At 36.1% G+C, this 22,629-nt stretch overlaps 4 protein-coding genes across 7 annotated transcripts; 2 read left to right on the top strand and 2 right to left on the bottom strand.

Annotated features, from left to right (window-relative positions):
- Positions 1-4,164: 4,164 nt before the first annotated feature.
- Positions 4,165-5,167, bottom strand: LOC111519829 (ficolin-1-like). The gene is made up of 3 exons (XM_047009950.1): positions 5,058-5,167; positions 4,449-4,991; positions 4,165-4,380 (listed from the first exon to the last, which is right to left on the bottom strand). Exons 1-3 carry the CDS (start codon positions 5,165-5,167, stop codon positions 4,242-4,244), a joined length of 792 nt encoding a protein of 263 aa, XP_046865906.1. The 3' UTR covers positions 4,165-4,241.
- Positions 5,168-12,918: 7,751 nt separating this feature from the next.
- Positions 12,919-13,486, top strand: LOC6639636. The gene is made up of 3 exons (XM_002062666.4): positions 12,919-13,168; positions 13,232-13,312; positions 13,375-13,486. The coding sequence occupies exons 1-3, from the start codon at positions 13,060-13,062 to the stop codon at positions 13,401-13,403; spliced, it is 219 nt and encodes a 72-aa protein (XP_002062702.1). The 5' UTR covers positions 12,919-13,059; the 3' UTR covers positions 13,404-13,486.
- A 1,278-nt stretch (positions 13,487-14,764) lies between these two features.
- On the bottom strand, positions 14,765-16,647 carry LOC6639638. Of its 3 annotated transcripts, none has more exons than XM_023181887.2 (5): positions 16,467-16,647; positions 16,336-16,407; positions 15,483-15,881; positions 15,114-15,421; positions 14,765-15,058 (listed from the first exon to the last, which is right to left on the bottom strand). In XM_023181887.2, exons 1-5 carry the CDS (start codon positions 16,538-16,540, stop codon positions 14,802-14,804), a joined length of 1,110 nt encoding a protein of 369 aa, XP_023037655.1. In that variant the 5' UTR covers positions 16,541-16,647; the 3' UTR covers positions 14,765-14,801. The 3 variants fall into 3 exon arrangements, with proteins under 3 accessions (XP_023037655.1, XP_002062701.3, XP_023037656.1); XM_002062665.4 differs by having other exon boundaries at positions 16,461-16,647; XM_023181888.2 differs by having other exon boundaries at positions 16,474-16,646.
- Positions 16,648-19,195: 2,548 nt separating this feature from the next.
- On the top strand, positions 19,196-22,143 carry LOC6639637 (kinesin-like protein Klp59C). Of its 2 annotated transcripts, XM_015178969.3 has the most exons (4): positions 19,196-19,520; positions 19,674-19,982; positions 20,040-20,195; positions 20,255-22,143. In XM_015178969.3, the coding sequence occupies exons 2-4, from the start codon at positions 19,721-19,723 to the stop codon at positions 22,015-22,017; spliced, it is 2,181 nt and encodes a 726-aa protein (XP_015034455.1). In that variant the 5' UTR covers positions 19,196-19,520; positions 19,674-19,720; the 3' UTR covers positions 22,018-22,143. The 2 variants fall into 2 exon arrangements, with proteins under 2 accessions (XP_015034455.1, XP_002062700.1); XM_002062664.4 differs by having other exon boundaries at positions 19,674-20,195.
- Positions 22,144-22,629: the final 486 nt, after the last annotated feature.

Genomic DNA, 22,629 nt, shown 5'->3' on the forward strand with positions numbered 1-22,629 from the left:
TGCCCCTTTCAACTGCGTCTGCTTCTGCTTCTGCTACAGTTTCATATACTGTGCAGTAAGTAGTTCTGCATTCAGCATTCGGCATCTGTATCCATTCCATTTCATAATTTTCGTATTTATTTTTTAATTACGCCCGCAAGTATTTAACCAACAAAAGTTGGATAAAAAATAAAACAAAACCCAAACTGAAACGAAACGAAACGAAACGAAACGAAGGAGAAAACAACAATGCGAAAATAAATAAAATATTAAATTGCCAGGCCGAAAGCCAAAGTGAAAGTTCTTCAGCTACTTGTCTCTCCCTCTCTTGCTCTCTCTCTCTCTCTATCGTTCTGTGGAAATCAATGTGCAAGAAAGTAAACACTTTTGGAAATTGCACGCCAACGTTGACGGCGATCCCAGCTGCTGGGATCCAGCCAGCCAGCCATCCGCTTGCCGTTGCCACTTGCCACCAATCCTCCCCCTTCACGCCGCCATGCACTCGACTATGAAATCAAAATGGATGATGGGCAAAATGAAAATGGAATTTTTAATGAGTTGTGCTGCAAAGGCAAAGGCCAAAACGAACAGTTGGGCAAAAAAACAATGGCTAGTGAAATGACGATACTCATAGATATATAGCGAGTGAGAGAGACGGTCCGACGGTCGATGGTAGTCAAGTGGGTAGGTCGAAAACTCTTTAAAGGCGATAGCATGAATGCAAATTGTAAGTTAAAAAAAGAAAAAGAATTTAGCAGCAAACTCTTTATGTATCCTTGCACTTGCTTTAACTCAAATCCCAAAAAAGAGTCATTAATATAGTTGATCGATGTTTTTTGGCATTCTGAAGTCAAAGCAAGTCTAAATTTTCTCTTTGGACAATAAAAGAATCTTCGGTAAATCTTAAATTCTCAAGTATGTATATAGTAAATTGAAATACAACTAAAGTCTACTGAGCCGCATTTTAAGTTTCACAGAGATTCTAAAATTCAAGTTTATATTTCACATACTCGTCGTACATTACAAAAAATAAGCAAAAGAAGTAAACTAAAAGAAAACATAAGAATCAAATTCTCACATCTGTTTGCTCAACAAAAAGAACAACAAAAAAAGTTCTTGGCATTAATTTCGGGGTTTTTATTTTTCGCTCTTACATAAAGAAAAAAAACTTAACATGGGGCCATTTCAGTTTCCGTTTTCTGCACATAAAGTTTTGTGCCACGCATTTTTATGCTTTCTGCATTATTTTTGCTCTCTCCTTAACCACCCACACTCTCTCTCTCTCTTTCTCTTTTTCTTTCTCTCTCTTCTTTAACACCCCACCAACTTGTTTATATTTTATTACATTTCGAGCCAATAAAACTTGCCACCTTTTTCCAAAGAAAAACAGATATTTACTTGTATCGCACATATACCTAAATATGGACAGTAGAGGACATGAAAATAGAACTCCTTTGTTTCTTTATATCCTTTTAGGTGGCTGATTCGGAACTTAGTTTATTAATCTAATGGTGCCGCTTCGTAAAATGTTCAGCCTATCATTAAACTATTTCAATTTTAGATAAATATTTACTTTAGTTCCTTTCATTATCATGCCTGGAAAATTTAACAAGTTTCCACTATCTATCTTAATGCACCATCTTTTTAGTCCCAATGTATGCTTAGAACGAATAAAACCTGTTTCTACGTATTATAATGAAGACGTGTATTTTTTTTCTTGTTACAGTTGATAAATAAATTGGTTTAAAGGGCAACAACAAATTGCACAAGAAGTACTGTGCATTAAATATTGTGATTTAGCTAAATATCGATTTATATTCCACTAAAAAATTTACTTTCTCTCACTTATTGATCATAAAAAAATAATAAATAAACTTTAAAGCTGAACATGTATATAAATTTGTGGCCTTTACTGTATATATTCATAGCATACAAGCAAACGCCTTCAATTTTAGTGTAGGAGTGAGTAGTGAATTGTGAGTGAGTGAGTGTTCAGCACTTACTCATATGTTCTGTAATACAAAGTTGAATCGTAAATAAAATTATTCCTTGATTTTGTTCAGCTGAAACGTGTTGGCACCACACATTCTCACACACACACACATACACCCACACACCAAGGGCGTGAGTAGAAATTGGCCAGATGCAAAACTTAATAAAAAATCAAAGCAAAAGGTTGGTAAAGCCAAATATCTTCCAATTCTCATAAGACTTGCCATGGGTTTTAATTGTGGACCGACCATCTCTTGATATAATACGATGTATAGTTCATGTTTTGGCATTTACGCATCGCTGGCCATTAGATACGGAATGAAGTTGGCTGTCTGGTCTGGTGTTCTCTACTTTAAATGGCATTAAATTACGCGGCAAAGAAAGTTTTCTTTTTCGGTTGGGGGAAGGCCAAAAGTTTAAGGCACTGCGGAACGCTTTTTGGGATTCAAGTGGAAATCAGATACAACGGTAGGGATACAAAGGCTCCATAGAGAACGAGAGGGCGAAGCGTGTGGCGAAGCCTTAGTCAACTTGTGCTGATTCTGAATTCGTGCTAAAGGCATAGAAGGCGCAGAGACGGAAAAATGGGGGCGGGGCTTAGCTTGGGCTGAGTTGTTGTAGTGGAACCTATGCAAACTCGTAGTGCTATTGCATGCTAGGGTCTCTGTGTGAATGAAATCGAGATAAACTACTCACAATATTTACTTTTAATTGGAGAAGTTCAAAGAATAAACAAGAAAGAAATGCGGCAGTAAAAAAAGTTTTTTTCCGCCACCCCTCTCCACATTTTACCCACCCTCTTCTTGTTGTTCTACTTCATTGATTGGGTCTGGCTCATGAAGACATAGAAGAAAGAAGGATATGGGAATGGTTTTTTCATTTTCCCCATTCACGCATACATAGTTTAATCCATGCCAAAGACCCAAAATTAATATTCCAACAACAACAATAACAACAAGATTTTTGTTCTTGTAATCTAATTTTAAAAGTTCAAAGCAAACGGCAAATGAAGAAGCGTCTGCAATTTTTAGCTTTTAATGTAAATGGTAATTAAAATATATAAGACCAAATGTCTGGCCAAGAAAATGCCACGGGGCTTGTGTCTAAGTGCGTTGGGGTCACCTTTTAGCTCTGAGTGCTCTGAGGTCACCTAAAGTTAATTGGATAAACTGGTCGAGGACAGCAAAATTTGTCAAGAGTTGTTGTTGTTTTCAAGTTATTTATTCAGTTTGAATTTTATAGATAGATCCACATATAGTGAGGAACTATCTCAACTAACTATGCAGACCATTTAAAGTATGCAAACTTTGCCGCCGCCGTCGCTCATTCGTAATAATTCCTGCGGCTTTCAGTACTCTACACTCACATCTGTTGGATGCTGCTGCTGCTGCTGCTGCTGCATCATCCTTGCTGGTGACCCAGCTGGGCGAACACCGAAACTGTGTCAACGGAGCCATTTTGCTACTTGCTCCCATTTTAACCATTTCTTTTTCCGCAACGTTGATGGCGACATAAATAGCAACGCTCGCTCTGGGCCTTCCCATGATGATGATCATCCTCATCACCATCATGTGGCATATTCTGTCGTCAATTTCCAGGTAACAGCCGACGGGCTCATAAATGTAAACTTCTTCTCCGTAACATGTATTCTGTGTGTGCTTTTTTTTTCGGCTAGTTACATGTAATTATGTCATTTGTGCCTGAAGCATGAAAAGAGTATGAAGGATTCCCTTAGGCATGCGTGAAATTTTCCTCTTTTCGAGTTGATTGCCAATTTAATCGGCTCAGCCATTTGGCTGGTCTGAAAAAAGTAAGGAAAACAGGCTTTATGTTTCTTGTTGTGGAGGGGCGTGGCATATGTTAATGTTAATTTATTTGCGCACTGAAAAGAAAAAATCGTTGGCAAAAGCAAACAAATTTAGATTTCTTGATACATATCTCATTGGCATGTCCTTGTCCTTGGTCCTGCTTTTGGTTCTGCCTCATAATTTGAAAACGTGCTGGGCATATACTTAATGGCCCAATCTGTAAAATAACAAAATTGATTATGTTCTCATATGATTTACGAGTAGAATGAGCTTTGAATATTAACAAAAATTGTGTTCAAAATTTAAACTTTCGAAAATTATTAAAAAAATAAATTGTTAGCAGAAGGAAAGTTATCATTTATTGAGTTTTGTTGTTCAAGGGTTTTATTAAAATGAATAAAAGAATAGGTTATACATAAAAATAAGACATTATTGTGTTTAATTTTTTTTTTTTGCCTTGGCTTAACATCCGCATTTGGGTCGCACCATCATTTTCATCGTTTTATAGGAATAGCTCATACCACGAAAATAATGCCAATATATGCCTTTCTCTGCCATAGAGCCGTCATATTGCCCTGTGTAATAGTTTCCAAACAGATTGCTGAAAGAGATAGAAATAATTAATATTAATATGACAACTTAAAATTAAGCTACATTAAATAATTATACCTATAAGCACAGTCGTTATACCACCAACCACCTAGGCGTTCAAGAGCACAATTCTTGCTTGAATGTGAATCGTTATCTCTATCATAAGTCGAGAACTTTTGACCCTTGTGATGAGTTAATGAATCTCCAGCATCTCCAGTAAAAGTTCCTAATTTCGTCATTTGATACGACACATTTTCATTTTCAATGTAAAAATCGTCATATTGAGCGAAACGTGTGACCCCATCGAAATCCTCCAAATGAATATATAATTCATGGGTTTGGGACTTAGTAATAGAATGGAGCTTATCGAGTCCTATAAAGAAGTCACCGGAAATGTCTCCGAAACCTTTTTTGTAGTCCGTCCAATTCCTGAAGAAATTCAGGTTCACATTTGACCGACTGGCAATTACTGTCCAACCTGCTCCCGCAATTTTAGCATCGCACACAACGGGAAACGGTTCGAGACCCGGAAGGCTAATATTGAATATCCCTTCTTTTCCAAACTGACGTGGACAGGATGTTAAGATACTTGTTTCATTCAAGTCTTTGTTTTCTAATGAGCTGTTTTGGGGTTTATTCGTATATTGAATTAATATTTTTTTTGTGTATCACAATTTGTACACTCACTTATCACTCGTTGTATTCCCTTTCTTCCTTAAAACCACACTTGATTGAATTGTTAAGCCCTCGCAAAATGCAAGGCAGAGGTATACACAATAAAGGCAAGACACTTTCATGGTGGCGGCCGTATTATTACTAACTTAGGTTGGAACAATTTCGGTTTATATACCCAAGAACCAAGATAATGTTCCATTGAAAATTTTATTTATTTAACGATGGCCTTGGAACCAGTCATCTAAAACAATTCTGAATTAGAATTTTGCAAATACAGTGAAACCTCGATATGACGAATCTGCTATGTAGGAACTTATTTAATAATAGTATTAGTTTTTTTCAAGGAACTTAAAAAGAAATTCGTTATGTTGAGTTTTTCGTATAACGATGTTCATCGTATCCAGGTTTCACTGTACATATAAATGCTGAGCGTATGTACATATATGTATGTATATATGGTGGAAAAAAAATGAAGCACGAAAATTCTAGTCCTAGTCCTAGTCATCAAATGGGTCATTCTGTGTAAACGACTTTTATTTTGTATCAAATATTATTGGAATTGGTTAGATGTATGGAAGACAAATAAAGTTTTGTAAAATATTTGATTTATTTTAAGGTAATACAACACATATGTATGTATATAGTATTTATTATTTATTTGTATGAAAAACGCATTAATCAATGCTTGTGAAATCTCTCGTTAAATATAATTTTTACGTTCCAATTTTCAGTGCAGATTGAGAGTCCAAAATTTTATTTTTACGGGACACCCTAGTTGACTTTTTATACCCTTGCAAAAAGGGTATATTAATTTTGGTCAGAAGTGTGCAACGCATAGAAGGAAGCATCTCCGACCATATAAAGTATATATATTCATGATCAGCTCGACGAGACGAGTTCAAATAGCCATGTCCGTCCGTCCGTCCGTCCGTCTGGATCAACGCAAACTCCTCCTAGACCGTAAGAGCTACAGAGCTGAAATTTTGCATGTGGGCTTGTATATACTGCAGGCGTTGTATATCTCGGATTCAGCCGGATCGGATCACTATATCATATAGCTCCCATAGAAATGACAAAGTCACGAACAGTGACTGTCCTTAATAACTTCGGTATTTTCTGAGCTATTATCGTGAAATTTAATATTGGTGAGTTAATTACACATATAAACGACTATGCCAAATTTGATCAAGATCGGGTGACTATATCATATAGCTCCCATAGGAACGATCTTTCGAAAACAGTGACTTTTGTCAATAACTTCGTTACTTTTGACGCAATTGTCATAAAAATTTATATTTCTCAGTTTAGCATATCTATTAATGACTGTGCCAAATTTGATTAAGATCGGGCGACTATATCATATAGCTCCCATAGGAACAATCGGTGGTGAACAGTGACTTTGATCAATAACTTCGTTATTTTCTAAGCCGTTCTTTCGCAAGCATTAGACCTTTTACACAAAAAACTTGCAAGGGTATACAAACTTTGACGGGGTCAAAGTTAGCCCCGGCCCTCTGGTTCAACATTAATCAGTGACTAATAAATAATAAAATAATAATTATGTAGAAAAAATGCTAAGATAAAATTGGAATTTTCGCTCGTTCAGCTTGATTGTGTGCTGGAATTTTATAAGATGAATGTTTCAAAAACTATTTTTAATTAGTAATTCAATTTCATGTTTTGGGTTACTTATCTCGAATTCCGCCGCATGGGACCTCTATATGATATAGCCCCAATAAAACGGCAAAGCCTGTAAGTGTGATAACTCGGTGTTTTTCTTATTTATTGTGATAAAAATTAACATTTGTCAGGTTTATATACCCATTGGTGACTTATTATTAACATCGGTTAATTAAAATCATTTAGATCTCATATTTTTAATAGTTTCAAATATTTTAATAAAATTCGAATAACTATACGATATAGTTGTCATGCGGAAATTGGACTTTTTAGATAAAACATTTTATATAATGAACAATAAAAATTTCAAGGGTATTTAAACTCGGAGTCAGTAGCCTAAATATTGTCATCATAGTAGTCGAAAAATTAGAATCTTATTGAAAAACATTTTACAAAGTGAGTATCTTTTAGCTTAATCTCTTTTTAAAGCAGTTTTAAAATGTTATTGACACATTATCCAAAATATGGAGACTCGAAACTGCTTTTATAATAATTTTTACCCAACGAAAACTCTACATTACAAGAGCTTGTTTATTATGAATTAACCTACAACAAATTTAGTTGTCCTATTAAAAAAACAACCATTTGCAGATTGAAATGTCATTTTGAATACAATTGCATACTTTTGGGATCAAACTTTACTAAAGAATGTTGGAAACCTTGGCAGCAGGTTTAATTGGGGTTTTGTTACAAATTGTTTTAGTAAACTAACACCAGCAAAAAAAGAAAAAAAAACCATAAATTAGCCCCGGAAAATACACATGTGAAGGAAAACAGAGAAATGAGCATCACACAAAGCACAAAGCGAAGCAACATGCTCTTTTTGCTCGAATCTCCTGTCTTTTTTTGTTTTCCTGGGTTTTCGTTTTTTTTTTTTTTTTTTGTTCACCGACCTCCATTTAGCCTGGTTTTCCCTTTCTGCTTTTCACATTTTTCACCATATGCAACTACTGTTTGCTTAGTTCAGATGAAGTCAGTTGTTAAATTGTTGGCGGCATTTCTGAGGTTTGCATTCGCTGCTCACTCACCCACCCACCCACTCACCCACCAACTCACTGTTTGCCATTGGGTGATGCCAGGTGGTGGCACTTTTTTGTGTGTTTGCTTGCCTTACATAGAAATATACCATATTCTCCATTTATATATGTATATATATCTGCACTTGTGTGTGTTGAAAGTTTTTGGCTTGAATATTTCTTTTAGTAAGTTTTACTCGAAAATTTTCATGATTTAAATTTTCATTTTTTGTTCCAAGTTGACTTGAACAATTTCAAGTATCTGATGTGTAGGTGTGTGTTTGTGTGTGTGTGTGTGTGTATAGAGGACATGGTAAAAAGGTCATTATCCCACCTTTATGCCAAGTTATTTATATCGTGCCTAAGCTGTTTTTATCATCAAAGAAAGATGAATTTTCCCAGTTTTTTTTTCCTTCCAGCCAAAAGACGTTTTAAATTTTTTAGCAAAAACTTCTGATGAAACAAAATGATATAAATTTAATCATTTACTTTAAATCATACTTATTTTTTAGAAGGCGTGCCTAAATGACATATTTATGTAGAGAAAACTAATATACAATCCTCATGACTTTTGCTACAGAATTATATATAACTTTGCTCATATTTCACTAAAATAAACTTAAGCAATTTTAACTTCTTTTTGCAAAACGATTTATATATATAGTACGTATATACATACATATATATTTCTTTTTTACTGCTTATGAATTTATAAGAGAAACTTTTACATTTTCGCAAATCATTTTTAACACCTGCGGCGGGTTAAAGTTCAGTTCAGGGCTTCAGCCAACGTGAAAAACTTTGCAAATTAGAAGCAAGCAAGTTCGCATATTTTGTATTTATATTTCGCTCAACGAACATTTCCATTCGAAATGAGTTAAACGGCTGTGTTAATGCCATAATAATGGAGCAGAAATCCGAGAAAGGGCATGAATATATGTATCATATATATATATATTTTGGCTATCAGAGTAAAGAAAACCAAGGAGAAGGAGATAAAATGGAACAAAAACTAAATAAAACATGCTCATGAAAACTTAATGCGTGTCCTGTTCCAAAACCCCCCGCCCCCATCGCAACCCCAACTGAGATATGCATGGCGTTAGGTCAAAGTGAACCAGTTGAGATGCTGCTGACCATAAGCAAATGGCCAAAAGATTTATGGCCAAGTAATCGACAGAGCCAATCCCATAAATCGCATACAGTTCGAATGTCAAATGGCAAACAAAAGCAAATGGCAAATGGCAAAAACAAAGCCAAACAAAAACCTTTAGGTGAAAGTGAACTTACCCAAACCAAAGAAAACAAAAAGGTTAGCCAATTAAAAGTATTGTTAATTGCTTTTCTTACATGGGTCTGATAACATTACATATATGTATGTCTGTACATACATATATCTCTTAGATAAATACATATATCACTTTATATAGAAATACCATGTGCGAGGGTTGTTTAAGAAATAACAAAAAGCTAAGAAGAGCTGCATGACCACATTCAATTCAACTTTTGAGTTCTTCTATCCTATTTAGAATCGTGTGAATCGAGTATAAAAATCGGTTTCAATAAGTAATAAGAAAACCTTAGGTTTTTAATGATTCAATAATTCATACTATGGCCTAAGCAGATTTCAGTTTTATTGGGTAGTATCAGTATTTATTGACTCAATTTTTTAAAAGTTAAATATAACTGTTTTTGGCTAAAGAAGATCTGTCAAATTTTGAGTTGGGATTGGAAATGGCTTAAAAATGCAAAATGCCCAATTTTAAATACTTTTCGCTTTAATAGTACTTCTAAAAATAGATTTGAATTAATCAATCCAATACTTATATGTGTGATCAATTCTATTTCATAAAATATACTTAGTGTTAACTTATTGTAATTAACTAAATCAGCTTGAACGAACTTAAGGAGTTCTTCAGGTATTATTTATTAAATTGTGCCTTCAACTTTGTCCATACATACCCACAAGGTGACCCTCGCGTATATATACTTTTGTATATAAATCAAGTCAGTCAATTGTATTTCTTTTCTAATACATAAGTAAATATTCATTTCGTATTAAACCAAATCCAGTAGGTGTAGCTTTATTTTGTTCTGGTTCAACGCCCAACATAATCTTATCGAAACTATTGTGAACCTTGACATTTTGCTATTGGCAATATAAATATTCAAATCTGAATTAAGGGACTAATTAATAAATTAACTTTTACACAAGCCAAGAAAAATGCAGTAAGAATTTTTGTATTTCCAAGTATAAGATTTTGGTGTAACAGTTTTGGACTTGGTTTTTTCTTAAGACTCTTTGAGAGTAGGGATAATGAGAGGAGCTTTCTTAGAATTCTGAAAAGTTATGTAAGGAGTTTTAAATGTGAAAATATTACATATGTTTTTTAAGAGTCAAACTTTGTCTTTTAATTGTGCTATATATGTATGTTTCTATATATTACCTGTTCTTATGTACCTGAATTTCGTTGATTTTCATGTTCTAATTTTAATGTTTTTCAAAAGATACATTATGGGGTTGTTACTCAAAATTTGCATGTTAATTTAAGCAGGTGCATTTAATGGATAAAATAGGCCTAATACATTATAAAACTTTTACGAAGGAAATGTGTTTTCTAAAAGTAATTGAAATGGTCGAAGGAAAAAAGGGGAAAATGCAGTTAATTACATATGCTGTTAACAAGAGATAGAAAGGCGCAAGCCATTAACAAGGTAACTAACCCTAGGGTTGTTTGCTCAGTTTCCTTCCTTTTTTTCCTATCACATTATACAGTTAATTATATAAAAATATATATGTATGTATATATTTGGTTGTTTGCTACATAATTACTCCTCAGATTTCATTGTTTTGGGGCCCAAAAACCATTTTGTGGGTCGCGTTGTCGATGTCGATGCGATGTCGATGATGTTGTTCATGTTGTCCATGTGTGACTTTTGGGTTGTAAGAAGCTTTCGTCTTGGCCGCAAACTTGTAATTAATTTGAAAGCAAACATGGTCCTATGATGTGGTTACCGTTAGCCACACACACACACACACACACTCAGTCCCTCCTTGTCGTGAAAGGCTAACATATGCAAGAGGAGAGAACGAGCGAGTGAGTGAGAGTCCCTTTTAAGCTCATTAGAACAAACCATTAAATGGACCATGCCAAAAGCCTCAATTTGACTCCCTCAAAAATTTTCTTAAAAAGGCCCCCAAAATGGAATTTAAGGCTATCGCTTGGCAAATAAATTAAGCAAAGCTGGCGTTAAAATCTGCTTGAACTGACCGCATCACAGCTCCCCAGCATACTGTTTAACGCCCACTTCTTGAATTAAACTTTTAAAACTGTCAAAATTATCTTGGGCAAGCCAAAAACTTTTAATTCTCGGCCCTTTGACCAAAACAACACAAATACAAAAAAAAAAAATAAAGATTTACTCTTGACACATTTAATTAAAATGCGTTGAAAATAACAAAAAATAGATATAAATATATACTATAAGGGAGATATTTGCACATATAGCCACATCCATTAAAAGCAAAACTGACCAAATGAGTTTGATGTAACTTTTTTGTTACAACGTAGAAATTGTTTGCACTTTTCTTCTTTTTCTTTTTTTTTTTTTTTGCTTCTCTCCGAAATGTTTGCAAATCTGCTTGAGATTTGCCAAAAGCTTACGAAACTTTTTCATTATATACCATATATTTGTTTCATTTTTTTTCTCTCTCGTTTTCAGTGGAAATGTTTTATCCTTTAGTTATTTTATTGTAATTTTCCAACAGTTGAACGAAAAGTTTTTTTTTTTTTTTTGGTTTAATAAGCTTAATTTTGAATTTACTCTTCTCTGGTTTTTCAGTGGTTAAAAGGGCATTTTCATTCCATTTTCATTTTGACCAACTATTTAAATCAGTCAGCTTCAACTGCTCGGTAAAGAAGGTGAAGTTGGAAGGGGCAGAAAGTGAGAAAGAGCGAGAAAGAGGTATATACATATAAAGCTGTATTCATTCTTGTATGTTCATATGTTCTATAAGAGAATTGGTTTTATTGTTTTTTTCGATTTATTTCTTGGAATTTTGTAGAATTTTTCGCACGGACTGAATTAAAAACTTTGCTGATATTTTCAAAAAAGAAATTCAGAGAATTCGTAACTGAGGAGACGTCCTTATTGACATCTTTAGATTTCTGTCATTGACATCTGCTTGCCATAATTATGTGGCTTTCCGTTGTTTGTGTTACATGTCATAAGCATGACAAGAAAACCAGGCTATGAAAACACTACAACACAACGAAAAAGAAGAAGTTGACAAATTAATTGGCTAAACAATTTGCATTGGTATTAATGGGTGTGATTTCTTGAGGCAAAACCGATGTATACACATATAAATATGTATGTATTGTTCATATACATACATACATACATACATACATACATACATATATAACGTAGGTAATTAACTTAATGATAAAGAGGTTGTCCCCAGGCAGCTTTTGTGTTAGTTGTCCGAGAAAGCAAACCTCAAATGACAACACTCATTAGCTTAAAAAGAAAAAAACAACAACAACAACAGAAATTGTTTGCCAAATGATGAATATGTTTAATTTCTGCTTTTATTTGTATATATTGTATGACATAAATGACCAGAAGGTCACAAAGAGGAGCAGCAGGAGGAGAAGAAGAAGAAGACGACGACTGAAGGGAGATGATATTTTACCCTAGGCACACATTTTTCGTTTTGTCCTGTAATTGCATATTTGACGATGCTTTTGCTGCTGTTGTTGATGATTATGATGATGATTTAGCTGCTGCTGATGATGATGATGAGCATACATATTACAATTACTAAAATATCCAGCTGTGCTTGCTCACCGGACACTCATCTCTCTCTGTCTCTCTGTTTGATGTCGTCGCCAGAGTTTACTGGCTGGAAATAAATAGAATGCCAAGTTTTAGTGTCTAATTAAAAGCCTGCCAGACAAACTGCCCCCTGTTAATTTATGTATGTCCAACAAGACCAAGAACAAGACCAAGACGTAACTGCTGTAGAGATTGACTGACTGTATGTGTAATTTATTTCAATGTACCAAAAGTTTTCATCATAAAAAACATCTGTGGCCAAAAGATTTGTTTAAATGATGACAGAATCAAATGAATAATAAAGTTTACACAGGTAAACCAAAAATCGAAATAGGCTTTGCCAAGTCAATTTGTTTTCATACAGAAATCACAACACAAATAAACAACACAAAGTTTAAGAATAAATCTGAAAAGTTAACAAAAAATTTCGAGTAATTTTCTACAAAAAACAGAAACAGTGGACAAATTTTTGTAGGATGGCCGATCCAGAGTTCGATGAATTCGATGTAACTACCGCGCTACCAATTGGTGGTGGCTCAAATAATATTAATTTAAATAACGAACGCTTGGACTGCGAGCATCTTGGTAAGATTTTTTACAATTCTACAATCAATTCAAAAAACCTTTTCCAAACGAAATCCTCTCTAGATGATATCACCGAAAAATGGGTTGATCCAAATAGGCCCGCTTTTATTACAGTGCTTTTCCGATTTTTTGGCAATATTTTTGGTGAGCTTCAAGCAGAAATAAAACTCAAGAATTTCTCTAATCATAGTTTTCTTTCCTTTCAGTCGACGTCTTCAGGGCAGTTTTCTCCTAAGTAAAAAATTCCTGTGAAATTCCACAAAAAAACAACATACTATAACTCCTTTCAGTCTTAATAAATACACTCATAACGATGTAGTTGATAGTGTTTTACTTATAGCTAGGAGCATACGTTATTGGTATATCGGGGACAAAAAAGTGGAGATATATTTTGCCAGCCCAAAAATGTAGGGGAGTTATGTTATGACCCGGGTTTTGAAAAACCTCGAAATTTTTTCTTCAGTTCGGGAAAATGAAAAATTAAGAAGTTTAACATTTAAATATTAACCAAACGCAACTTTTTTCCAAAGAATGTATGTTTATTTGACATACTCAAAAAATTTTGGAACAGATTTAATTTGGATAACTTTTTTTAACTTTAAAAAAAAGTGGCCCAGCTATGACTCAACTTAAGAAATTCACTGAAAATAAGAAAATATGAAAGGAATGTCACACGAATTGTTGTGATTTAATGGTTTACTTATTTTGAAGGGCTTCAAAGCCAAAAACAATGAAAAACCCAAAAGAAAATGGCCATAAATGAGAACGATTTTAAGCCCTCGTCGTCCATGTCACTTTCGCAGTTTTTGCAAGCGAAATAACTTGCTTGCATATTAGCGCACTTCGAATGAACATTCCCGATCGAGATCTTCCAGAATATTCTTGGACAAACTGGTCTCAATATGTAAATTTCCTTTCCTTGTTGTTAAACAACAACAAAAATGTTGGAATTTGATAATTTTACATAATCCGAGTGCAAAAAAAAATGGGACATAACTGGGCACCCCAGCTGAGTCATAACCGGGCCTTTTTATAGTTTAAAGTTTATATCTATATTTTTTATATACACTACATAATCACATAAATTTTTATAGAAACACAAAATATACGGCAAATACAATACTTTGATGCATTGCACTCACCTTTTCACTGTTGATTTCACAAAATTTTGGTACTTTGAAAAAAATGGAAAAAAACTTTTTCGCACGATTTTCAACACGATGTTTGGTACGCGTATATACAATACGATTATTAACGTTGGGGTCTGTCCAAAAACTGCAGAACGTCTAACAAACATGATTTACAGGGCTCAAACTGTAATTCAATACCGCATTTCAAAAATATTTGAGAATGTCACAACTGGGCCCTCTCCCCTACCACAAAAAATGAAAGAGGCTAGATTCCAGTATAGTTCTTTTAGGGTAGGATTTCATTTTTGAAGATCTAATATAAAAAGAGTGGGATATATACAAAAAAAAACCTAGATTTATTTTATTAATCAATAATTAAGAAAAAATATTTCGGAACCAAATACAAGAATCGCAGCTGTCTTGGACTCTTCTAACGCAAAAAGTAAATAAACAAAATTCGCTGTGATTTGCTGTTTTGTTGCTTGTTTTTGTTTATTTTTTTTTTATAGACAATAGATTTCATCGTAAACGGGTATACTACAGTAACAACTTCTGCCATCAATTTCCGCTAGAATTTCAGAGATTTCATGGAGAAATTTCTCCAAATTGTTCGGATCACGAAAGACCTCTTGATCAACAAGTAGTTTCTGTTCATCCCAGATTTTCCAGCGTCTCATACTATTGATGACATCGCCACAGAAATCACGTCGTTTACTTTTATGTTTTGCTAGTATTTTGTCAATCTGTTTACGTCGTTTCTCTAAAAGGAAAATCTTGAATTAAAGTTAAACATTTTTATAATCATTTTGGCATACTTTCGGCTAGATTGCTATAAACTTGCTGAGCCTTGTTATCACGCTGCGATTCCTCATACAATTCAATGATCTTGAACATGCGTCGATCCAGATCTTTGGTATGATGCAATACCTGATCGGGTTGCGGCCTACATAGACCCATAAAATTGGGTCCGTGATAGGGAACCTCTGTATAACGGGAATTTAAAGTAAAACGCTGACGTTGACCTCTCACATCGGTCATGCGTTTGGCCATAAAGGCCCGCACACGACCATTGTGAAAGCGGAAGTTCAGACTAGCCAACAATTTTTCCACACGTGAAAGACAACTAAATACGGAGAGAAATAATCAGCTGCTTCGGCTAGAAGTTACCTAGTTTTCCAACTTACTTGGAATTCCTTATGGAATAAACACCTGGTATCGAATAGGTGCGCAACAAATGATGCAATTTGAAGGCCACACAGTTCAACAAATCCTCGGCGGCACCCACCTGCATGCGCCTCAGGCTATGCATATCGTGAACCGTTTGACGTACGAACCAACCACGGAATAGGGCTTGAATTTTAATGGCTGCCTTATTAAAACGTTCTTCTATGCGTTGCTGCAACATATTTTCAATCATTCGTAAATAGGATTTCCTCACCATAGTACCACGCCACCAACTCTGAATGGTAACGGCCGCTTTGGTGCGTTTATTTAACAGCTGACGAATGCGAAAAGCACGCCAGTAGCTTTGTATGGAGCGGGCAGCCTTAAACTGTACATAATCAATGAGCAGCAATGGTGTGCTAGGAATCGACAGACCAGACATCAAGGGGATAGGTAAAATAAATGATGTTAGCTTTACTTTTGGATGCTACACTAATTAGAACTGAAAGTGAGTCAATGCAGGAGGTAGGCAAAATCAGAAAGAACAGAAAGACTAAATAACTGAATGATGGACACATTGTTCAAAAAATGGTTAACTTAATTATATTAAATATTCAAGGTGGAAAAACGCACAAATTGCAACTGTATGGAAGATTATGGGAGTTGGAATTATTTCGATGTCAATAAATGGTAAAAAAAGATGAATGATTGATAAAAAAAGTGAATAGATAATCAAGCAAAACATCTTGATTCCGAAGGCTAAAAGATAGAATTAGGGAAGAAATGTAGATGCAAATCTCGGCCTTAAATCCTCTCTCTCAGAGAATGACCTAATAGCGTTAATCATACGCCCCAGTGGCCTAGCATACTCACCGTGACAACGTTGACATTAACGAACGTCCATCTAGCTCGCTTTCACCTTCAACCATGTCCAATAAGTCGCTCCTAAAATCATGAACAGGTATAATGTAAATGGTTAAACTTTTGCGAACACTCACACGTGCTCCTCACTTGGTGGAACTGTATGGCGGCGAGTGTTGCACATCATAGCCAAGTTACTCCGAAACATCTTAGACATTGGTGGGTGATGTTGTCCTAAATGTATTCTGTTGTCTGTTTTTTTCGCTGATTTTTTTAATATTTTTTTGGGTTTTTTTGTTTATTGTTTTGTGTATAAGGAGAGTCAAACTAAAATAAAATAAGAAGTATTTCGAATCTTGACTACACGTGACAGACATTTCATGGGCTTATTTCTTTCCGTTTTGTTTATCATCTTTCGGCCCTTCCCTCCGCCGCATAATAATTTATGTACGCTCGATTATTTTGGCATAAATCTTTGACACATTTTAGGCGACATATTTTATTTTGGTTTTTTGTATCAACATGTTACAACAGTCTTATCGCTTGCGCCCGAGCCATATTAAAGGATGAAATTTATGAGGTCCTTTTGTATGCTGCTATGCCAAAGCCTGCGGGCACTTTCCACCCTGACTACAATAAATTTCGTTTCATCTAAAAGTTGCATTTAATTGAATTGTATTCCGGAATATCCATCTCTCTCTCTATCACTATCTCATTCGCAACAATTTAGTCACGTTCCTTGAGGGGGTTCAGGTTGTGTTTGACCCATTTATGATGACGATGTCCTTGGAATTCTTGAGAGGGTGGCAGGCATCATCTCATTTGGCAACTGTATGTAATTTGTGCCTAATGCTGACAAATGGCAAATTGCATTTGTATGGGCCAAAGGTCAAGTTGCGGCTACCTTCTCGCTGTTCTTGCTACTCGACGGATGCAGTTGCACTATGGCCATAAATTTTATAACATTTTGCTTGCTCCCTTACCCTCAATAGGGAAATGTCATTATGGCAGCGGGGTTAAGAGAGAGTGAGCGAGAGATTCCACTTTAAATGAAAATCAATAATAACCTACATTTCAGGGTGTGTAGTAGGTTTTTGTTTTTTTTGGTTTTTGGGTGATATACCCTCTTTTCCTGTCCTTTTTTCGCCGCACTGCTATTGCTCATTATGCGCCACAAATGAACCACACACAAACAACGGAAATGAGTCGGAAATTCTCATTTATGGCGCCCTTGACGCCATTTGCAGTTGCCATACACACACACACACACACACACACTATCTATTCGCCAGGCAGGCTGACAAGTTGGCATTGCTTTCTGATTCCGTTTCTGATTGTACAAGCCATGAGATTTATGTCCTCCCTCCAGATATTGACAATGACAATGATGATAATGATGACGATGATGATACTCTGCTCCTGCTCATGATGTTGGGAATGGACATGGTTGAGGACTCTTTTGTGGTATACCCATCTCTCATTATGACCCAGTCGCTGATATTTGTCCATTGTTTAAGACAAGAGACATAAAAATATTGAGGCGAACAGCAATCACAGGAAATTTATGAAATATTGTTATAGATTGGCTAAATGTTAAATGAAAATTTTCGAAATATTTGAACAATATGTTGCCTGAATTTAAAGTATTAAGCCAAAGCAAAAGCCTTTCCTATTCTTTATGCCAGCATTTTGGTTAGCATTGTTCCCCATTATGGCCTTATAGAAAATTTCTGTAAATTAGTTTTTACACCTGACTGCATTTTACTTGAGGCAAAAGCAGTTTTACTCTGGTCTGAACCCTCGACCCTAGATATACAGCTCTGTTCGTAAAAATAGGTCCAGCTAGAATGTTTTTTGCTATCTAATTCGAACAAGGAATACTTTTCGAATACATACTGCTCTCTTTTAAAATATATAGCCCATTTATCAAATGGGCATAATTTGTAGGACTCTTACTCTGGTGAAAGTTGGTGTCCCGCGTGTTTAAAAGCCCAGCCTTAAGATGTACAGCTGCTTCCATCAATACAAGGACCTTCTCGTCTGATTTCTTCATCTCTTGACAACATTTTTCACTTAAAGACTTCGCTAATCTAAAACTTCTCACCTTTTGTCCTTATTTACTAAAATTTAATCTTCCTTCTCTTAGCAGTTTCAGCTCTCAAATGTCCGAATTTAAAGCTTAAATCTTTCACAAAATGTGTTTCAAATGGGCAAAATAATTTGTATATCAATATCTATTTATATACCTTTATATCTATTTATATGTCCATCACTGTACTCACTTACATACATGCCTATACATGAGTTGGTTGATCAGGCGATGCGTAAACTAATTTAATCGGCCTGCCAGGCAGCATTCAACCTGGGAATGATTCTTGTTTTTAATTGTAATCCAATCAAAAATGTTTAAGACACGATGTCTGTGTCTAGACTCTAAACTAAGGGAGTCCTTCCATTTGCTGTGTCAGCATCTTAAATTTTCCTTGGGTAAATATTGAAACTGGCAAATGGAAGCTGGATGGGAAATAAAATGGAATGGGAGTAACAACAACAACATTTTATGACTGTGAAAAAAGGACGCCTAAATCTAATTTGAAAAGTACTAACCCGTAACGAAGCATGGCCCATATATCAAAAGCGACACAAACACACACACACACACACACACCTATTTGGAGGTATGTGCTTTGGTGTGTGTGATTCTTGGAAGACGGTAAATTTACGAGCGAATCCCTCCCTCAGTTAAAGCAACGCCCCAACAATTTTTTTCCTTTGCCCATAAAATCTGTCTGATTTTGCTTGAGATATAGGCACTTAGTAAACCGAACCTTATCTATCATATGATATGGAATTCTATTTAAACTACATCAAAATTCAGATTTACATTTCAGATTGATTCCTTCATTTTATCACACTAAATCAGAAATGAACAACGCCATAAACTCTGGGGAAAAATTAAATAAATAAATATATATAGAAAAGTCCGATATTTTTTCTTCTTCATTTCGCGTTACAACAAAAACAAAAAAGGAGTTCTTTATAACCTTCAAAATTGTTTCATCTAAGTGGTTTTTAATTGTTTCGCTTTTATATTTTCAATATTTTCTTTTCTTTTTGGACAAAATTTACTTTTCAAGAAGAGAAAAACGAAACCTAGTTCGGACAAAGAAGTCAGAACAGCAGGCGAGAACATTTAAGTAAGTTTGAAAAATAGACCAAAAATATATATCTAGCAGATTTCAGCTAGGGTGTTGAAATTGACGAAACATACATCCACAAAAGAGACAACAAATTGTAAATTAAGCTTTTCTTATATTCAATCGCCTTAACAATAAATACCACACCAATAGATACAAAAGTACGCGAAACGAGAGAGAGATATTATATATATATATATATGGAACATTTACCAATCGGACAATCAATAAATATCAAACGTTCGGACGGACGCATACACCAGGTGATTGTTACATCCAAGAATATTGAACACGATTCCATAACAACCGAATGGACTGAGGGTAATAATATAAGAGGCAAAGAGATATCCATGAATGTTGTATTGGCCCTTAACGAGGGTTTGCTTAAGAATTTAACTACCGAAATGCCCCCAACTACTGGCGGCAAAATGATGGGAGGCGGTAACGGCGAAACTGCCTTGGGTAAGGATACCGATACATATCGCAAGTCATTGCTTCATAATAATACTCCCTATGGAGGAGGACGTCTACGTGGACCGGGCAATAAACTACCTCCGCGTCGCAATAGTCTAGCAGCGAGGAAGACTCAGTCGTTGATTGTCACACGTCCAGGTGGAGGGGGTCTCTTACGTGGTGCGGCACGTATAGCGGAGAATAACACAAAGCAATCAAAGAGTAAGATTTCTAATGTTGCAATCTCCAACTGAGATCCTAGCTAATCCTAATCCAAACAGCTGGCAATCTGCGCTGCTCCAGTGTGGTGCGTGAAGTGGAACGCATGAAGGAAGAACGTGAACGACGACGTCAATTGCAGGCCGAACAGCGTCAGGAGAAGAGTGCCCTGATGAGCAGAGATCCGGGTAATCCCAACTGGGAGGTTGCCATGATGGTACGTCAATATCGTGATACACTCGCCTTCAAGCCGCTGCGTAGCCTAAGTCCGCGTGGAGCCCGGGTGCAACAGATCACAGTCTGTGTGCGCAAACGTCCGATGAGTCGCTCGGAGCTAACCAATAGGAACGTAGATGTCATTTCGGTGCCCAGTCCGGACTCGTTGGTGGTGCATGAATTGCGCAACAAGGTGGACCTCACCAAGTTCCTAGAACATCATAAATTCCGTTTCGATTACACATTCGATGAACAGTGTTCCAATAAGTTGGTCTATGATCACACAGCTCGTCCTTTGATACGTACAATGTTTGAGGGTGGCAACGCCACGTGCTTTGCCTATGGACAGACGGGCAGTGGCAAGACGCACACCATGGGTGGTGAATTTTTGGGTAAGGTTCAAGATTGCAGCACTGGAATCTATGCCATGGCCGCCAAGGATGTGTTCATTGAGATGGCCAAACCGGAATATCGCAAAATGAATACCGAGATAACTTGCAGTTTCTTTGAGATTTATGGCACCAAGGTTTACGATCTACTTCATCCGGATAAGCCGATGCTGCGTGTACTTGAGGATGGCAATCAGCAGGTGGTAGTTGTTGGCCTTACCGAAATGGCCGTCACCAAGGTGGATGATGTCCTAGAGCTAATAGAGTTGGGCAATAAAGAGCGCACTTCGGGCAAGACTTCCGCCAATGCCAAGTCATCGCGTTCACATGCTGTCTTTCAGATAGGTCTCTACAAGGGAGACTCCATTCATGGCAAGTGCTCGTTTGTGGATCTGGCTGGCAATGAACGTGGAGCAGATACCAAGACAGCGAATCGTCAAACCCGTATCGAGGGAGCGGAAATCAACAAGTCACTTTTGGCTCTCAAGGAATGCATTCGCGCATTAAGTCGTGGTTCTGGTCACTTGCCGTTCCGTGGATCAAAGCTCACTCAAGTTCTCCGCGATTCCTTTGTGGGTGGAAAACGTAATAAGACCTGTATGATTGCCATGATAGCCCCCGGACTGACCTCCGTGGAACACACTCTCAACACCCTACGCTACGCAGATCGTGTTAAAGAACTAATAGCCAAGGATGAGGAAACCGTTAGAGTGCCCATGGGCGAGGAGTCAAATGATGTATACGAAGAGTACGATGTGGAAATGGATGACTTGCAAATGGATGAGAACGGAGATAGTCCAAGATCAAATTTCTCTGAAGGCGAAGTCGATGAGAATAACCCAGCGGATGATGGTAGCAATTCCATTGCCACAGATGATGAAGCCTTGCATTCCGATCTGAGTACCAGCGGTGATGAAAATATCGAAATGAATCCCGATTTCAGCAATGTGCTATCGAACAATCGTCCACCGATTAAACTCTCTCAGGTGATGGTACAACATCGTGTGCTTAATGAATATCTGGAGAATTTCGTGCGAAACTTTAAGGATTTGGAGACTCCCTCAAATCAGCATAATCCCCAGTTAAATAATTATCTGGAGAATGCCGATCCAACATTCCATGAGCTCATCACTTTGGTTACCTATACCCGAGACATGATCTTGAATTTTAATTCTCAGAGGATTTTATCGAATACGGAGAAAAATAATCATGCCGCCTAGAAAGATAAATAGAACTTTTTCCCCATCTGCTTTATATACATACATATATTTATTTTCTATATATTAGTTTCGTAAGAGCCTCTCAGACGATGAGCTCACAGCAAATTTGAAAATTCGATAAATGCAGTTAATAAAATTCTTTTTTTTTTGGGGAACCTAAAACAAAATACAACCGAAAGCCATACAAAAAAAAATTTCTCACCCTTGTTCTTCATTGGATCGCTCAAGTTTCACTTTAAGTCACCCAGGTGAAATAAAAAACTTTTGCGCCACTTTTTATATTGCCCAACATGGAGCAGAACACAAACCAAAAAAAATAGTAGGAAACTTGCCAACGGTTTTCCCCCCTCTCTTCTCAACCGTCCTGATACAAATTTATGAGCAACCAAAGTGTAATCAAGACTCCAAGAGAAATACACAACAATAAAGCAACAAAAACTGCAAGTGGGGAAAGGGAACAGGGACCAGGTTTATTTGTTAACTTGGTTAACTTGCTAGAATTCCCCGTATCGAGAAAAACTGTTCAAAAAAGACTTTCGCAAACTGCCATAAAAGGGCAAGAAAAACTTGAGATAGATACGATAGTTACATACATATATAAACACATTGATT

Source organism: Drosophila willistoni (genome assembly GCF_018902025.1).
Source record: "Drosophila willistoni isolate 14030-0811.24 chromosome 2L unlocalized genomic scaffold, UCI_dwil_1.1 Seg196, whole genome shotgun sequence".
In the NCBI taxonomy this organism is placed as follows: domain Eukaryota; kingdom Metazoa; phylum Arthropoda; class Insecta; order Diptera; family Drosophilidae; genus Drosophila; species Drosophila willistoni.

What these genes read in the sequence shown, in the direction of transcription:
- LOC6639638 (XM_002062665.4), bottom strand. Translation starts at nt 16,540, where the DNA reads ATGTCTAAGATGTTTCGGAGTAACTTGGCTATGATGTGCAACACTCGC. An exon ending in TTAATGTCAACGTTGTCACG is followed by an intron (nt 15,882 to 16,335) that starts GTGAGTATGCTA and finishes GTCGATTCCTAG; the next exon opens with CACACCATTGCTGCTCATTG. An exon ending in TTATAGCAATCTAGCCGAAA is followed by an intron (nt 15,059 to 15,113) that starts GTATGCCAAAAT and finishes TTTTCCTTTTAG; the next exon opens with AGAAACGACGTAAACAGATT.
- LOC111519829 (XM_047009950.1), bottom strand. Translation starts at nt 5,167, where the DNA reads ATGAAAGTGTCTTGCCTTTATTGTGTATACCTCTGCCTTGCATTTTGC. An exon ending in GGGAATACAACGAGTGATAA is followed by an intron (nt 4,992 to 5,057) that starts GTGAGTGTACAA and finishes ACCCCAAAACAG; the next exon opens with CTCATTAGAAAACAAAGACT. An exon ending in TATAACGACTGTGCTTATAG is followed by an intron (nt 4,381 to 4,448) that starts GTATAATTATTT and finishes TATCTCTTTCAG; the next exon opens with CAATCTGTTTGGAAACTATT.
- LOC6639637 (XM_002062664.4), top strand. Translation starts at nt 19,721, where the DNA reads ATGGAACATTTACCAATCGGACAATCAATAAATATCAAACGTTCGGAC. An exon ending in TAACACAAAGCAATCAAAGA is followed by an intron (nt 20,196 to 20,254) that starts GTAAGATTTCTA and finishes TAATCCAAACAG; the next exon opens with CTGGCAATCTGCGCTGCTCC.
- LOC6639636 (XM_002062666.4), top strand. Translation starts at nt 13,060, where the DNA reads ATGGCCGATCCAGAGTTCGATGAATTCGATGTAACTACCGCGCTACCA. An exon ending in CTTGGACTGCGAGCATCTTG is followed by an intron (nt 13,169 to 13,231) that starts GTAAGATTTTTT and finishes AATCCTCTCTAG; the next exon opens with ATGATATCACCGAAAAATGG. An exon ending in ATTTTTTGGCAATATTTTTG is followed by an intron (nt 13,313 to 13,374) that starts GTGAGCTTCAAG and finishes CTTTCCTTTCAG; the next exon opens with TCGACGTCTTCAGGGCAGTT.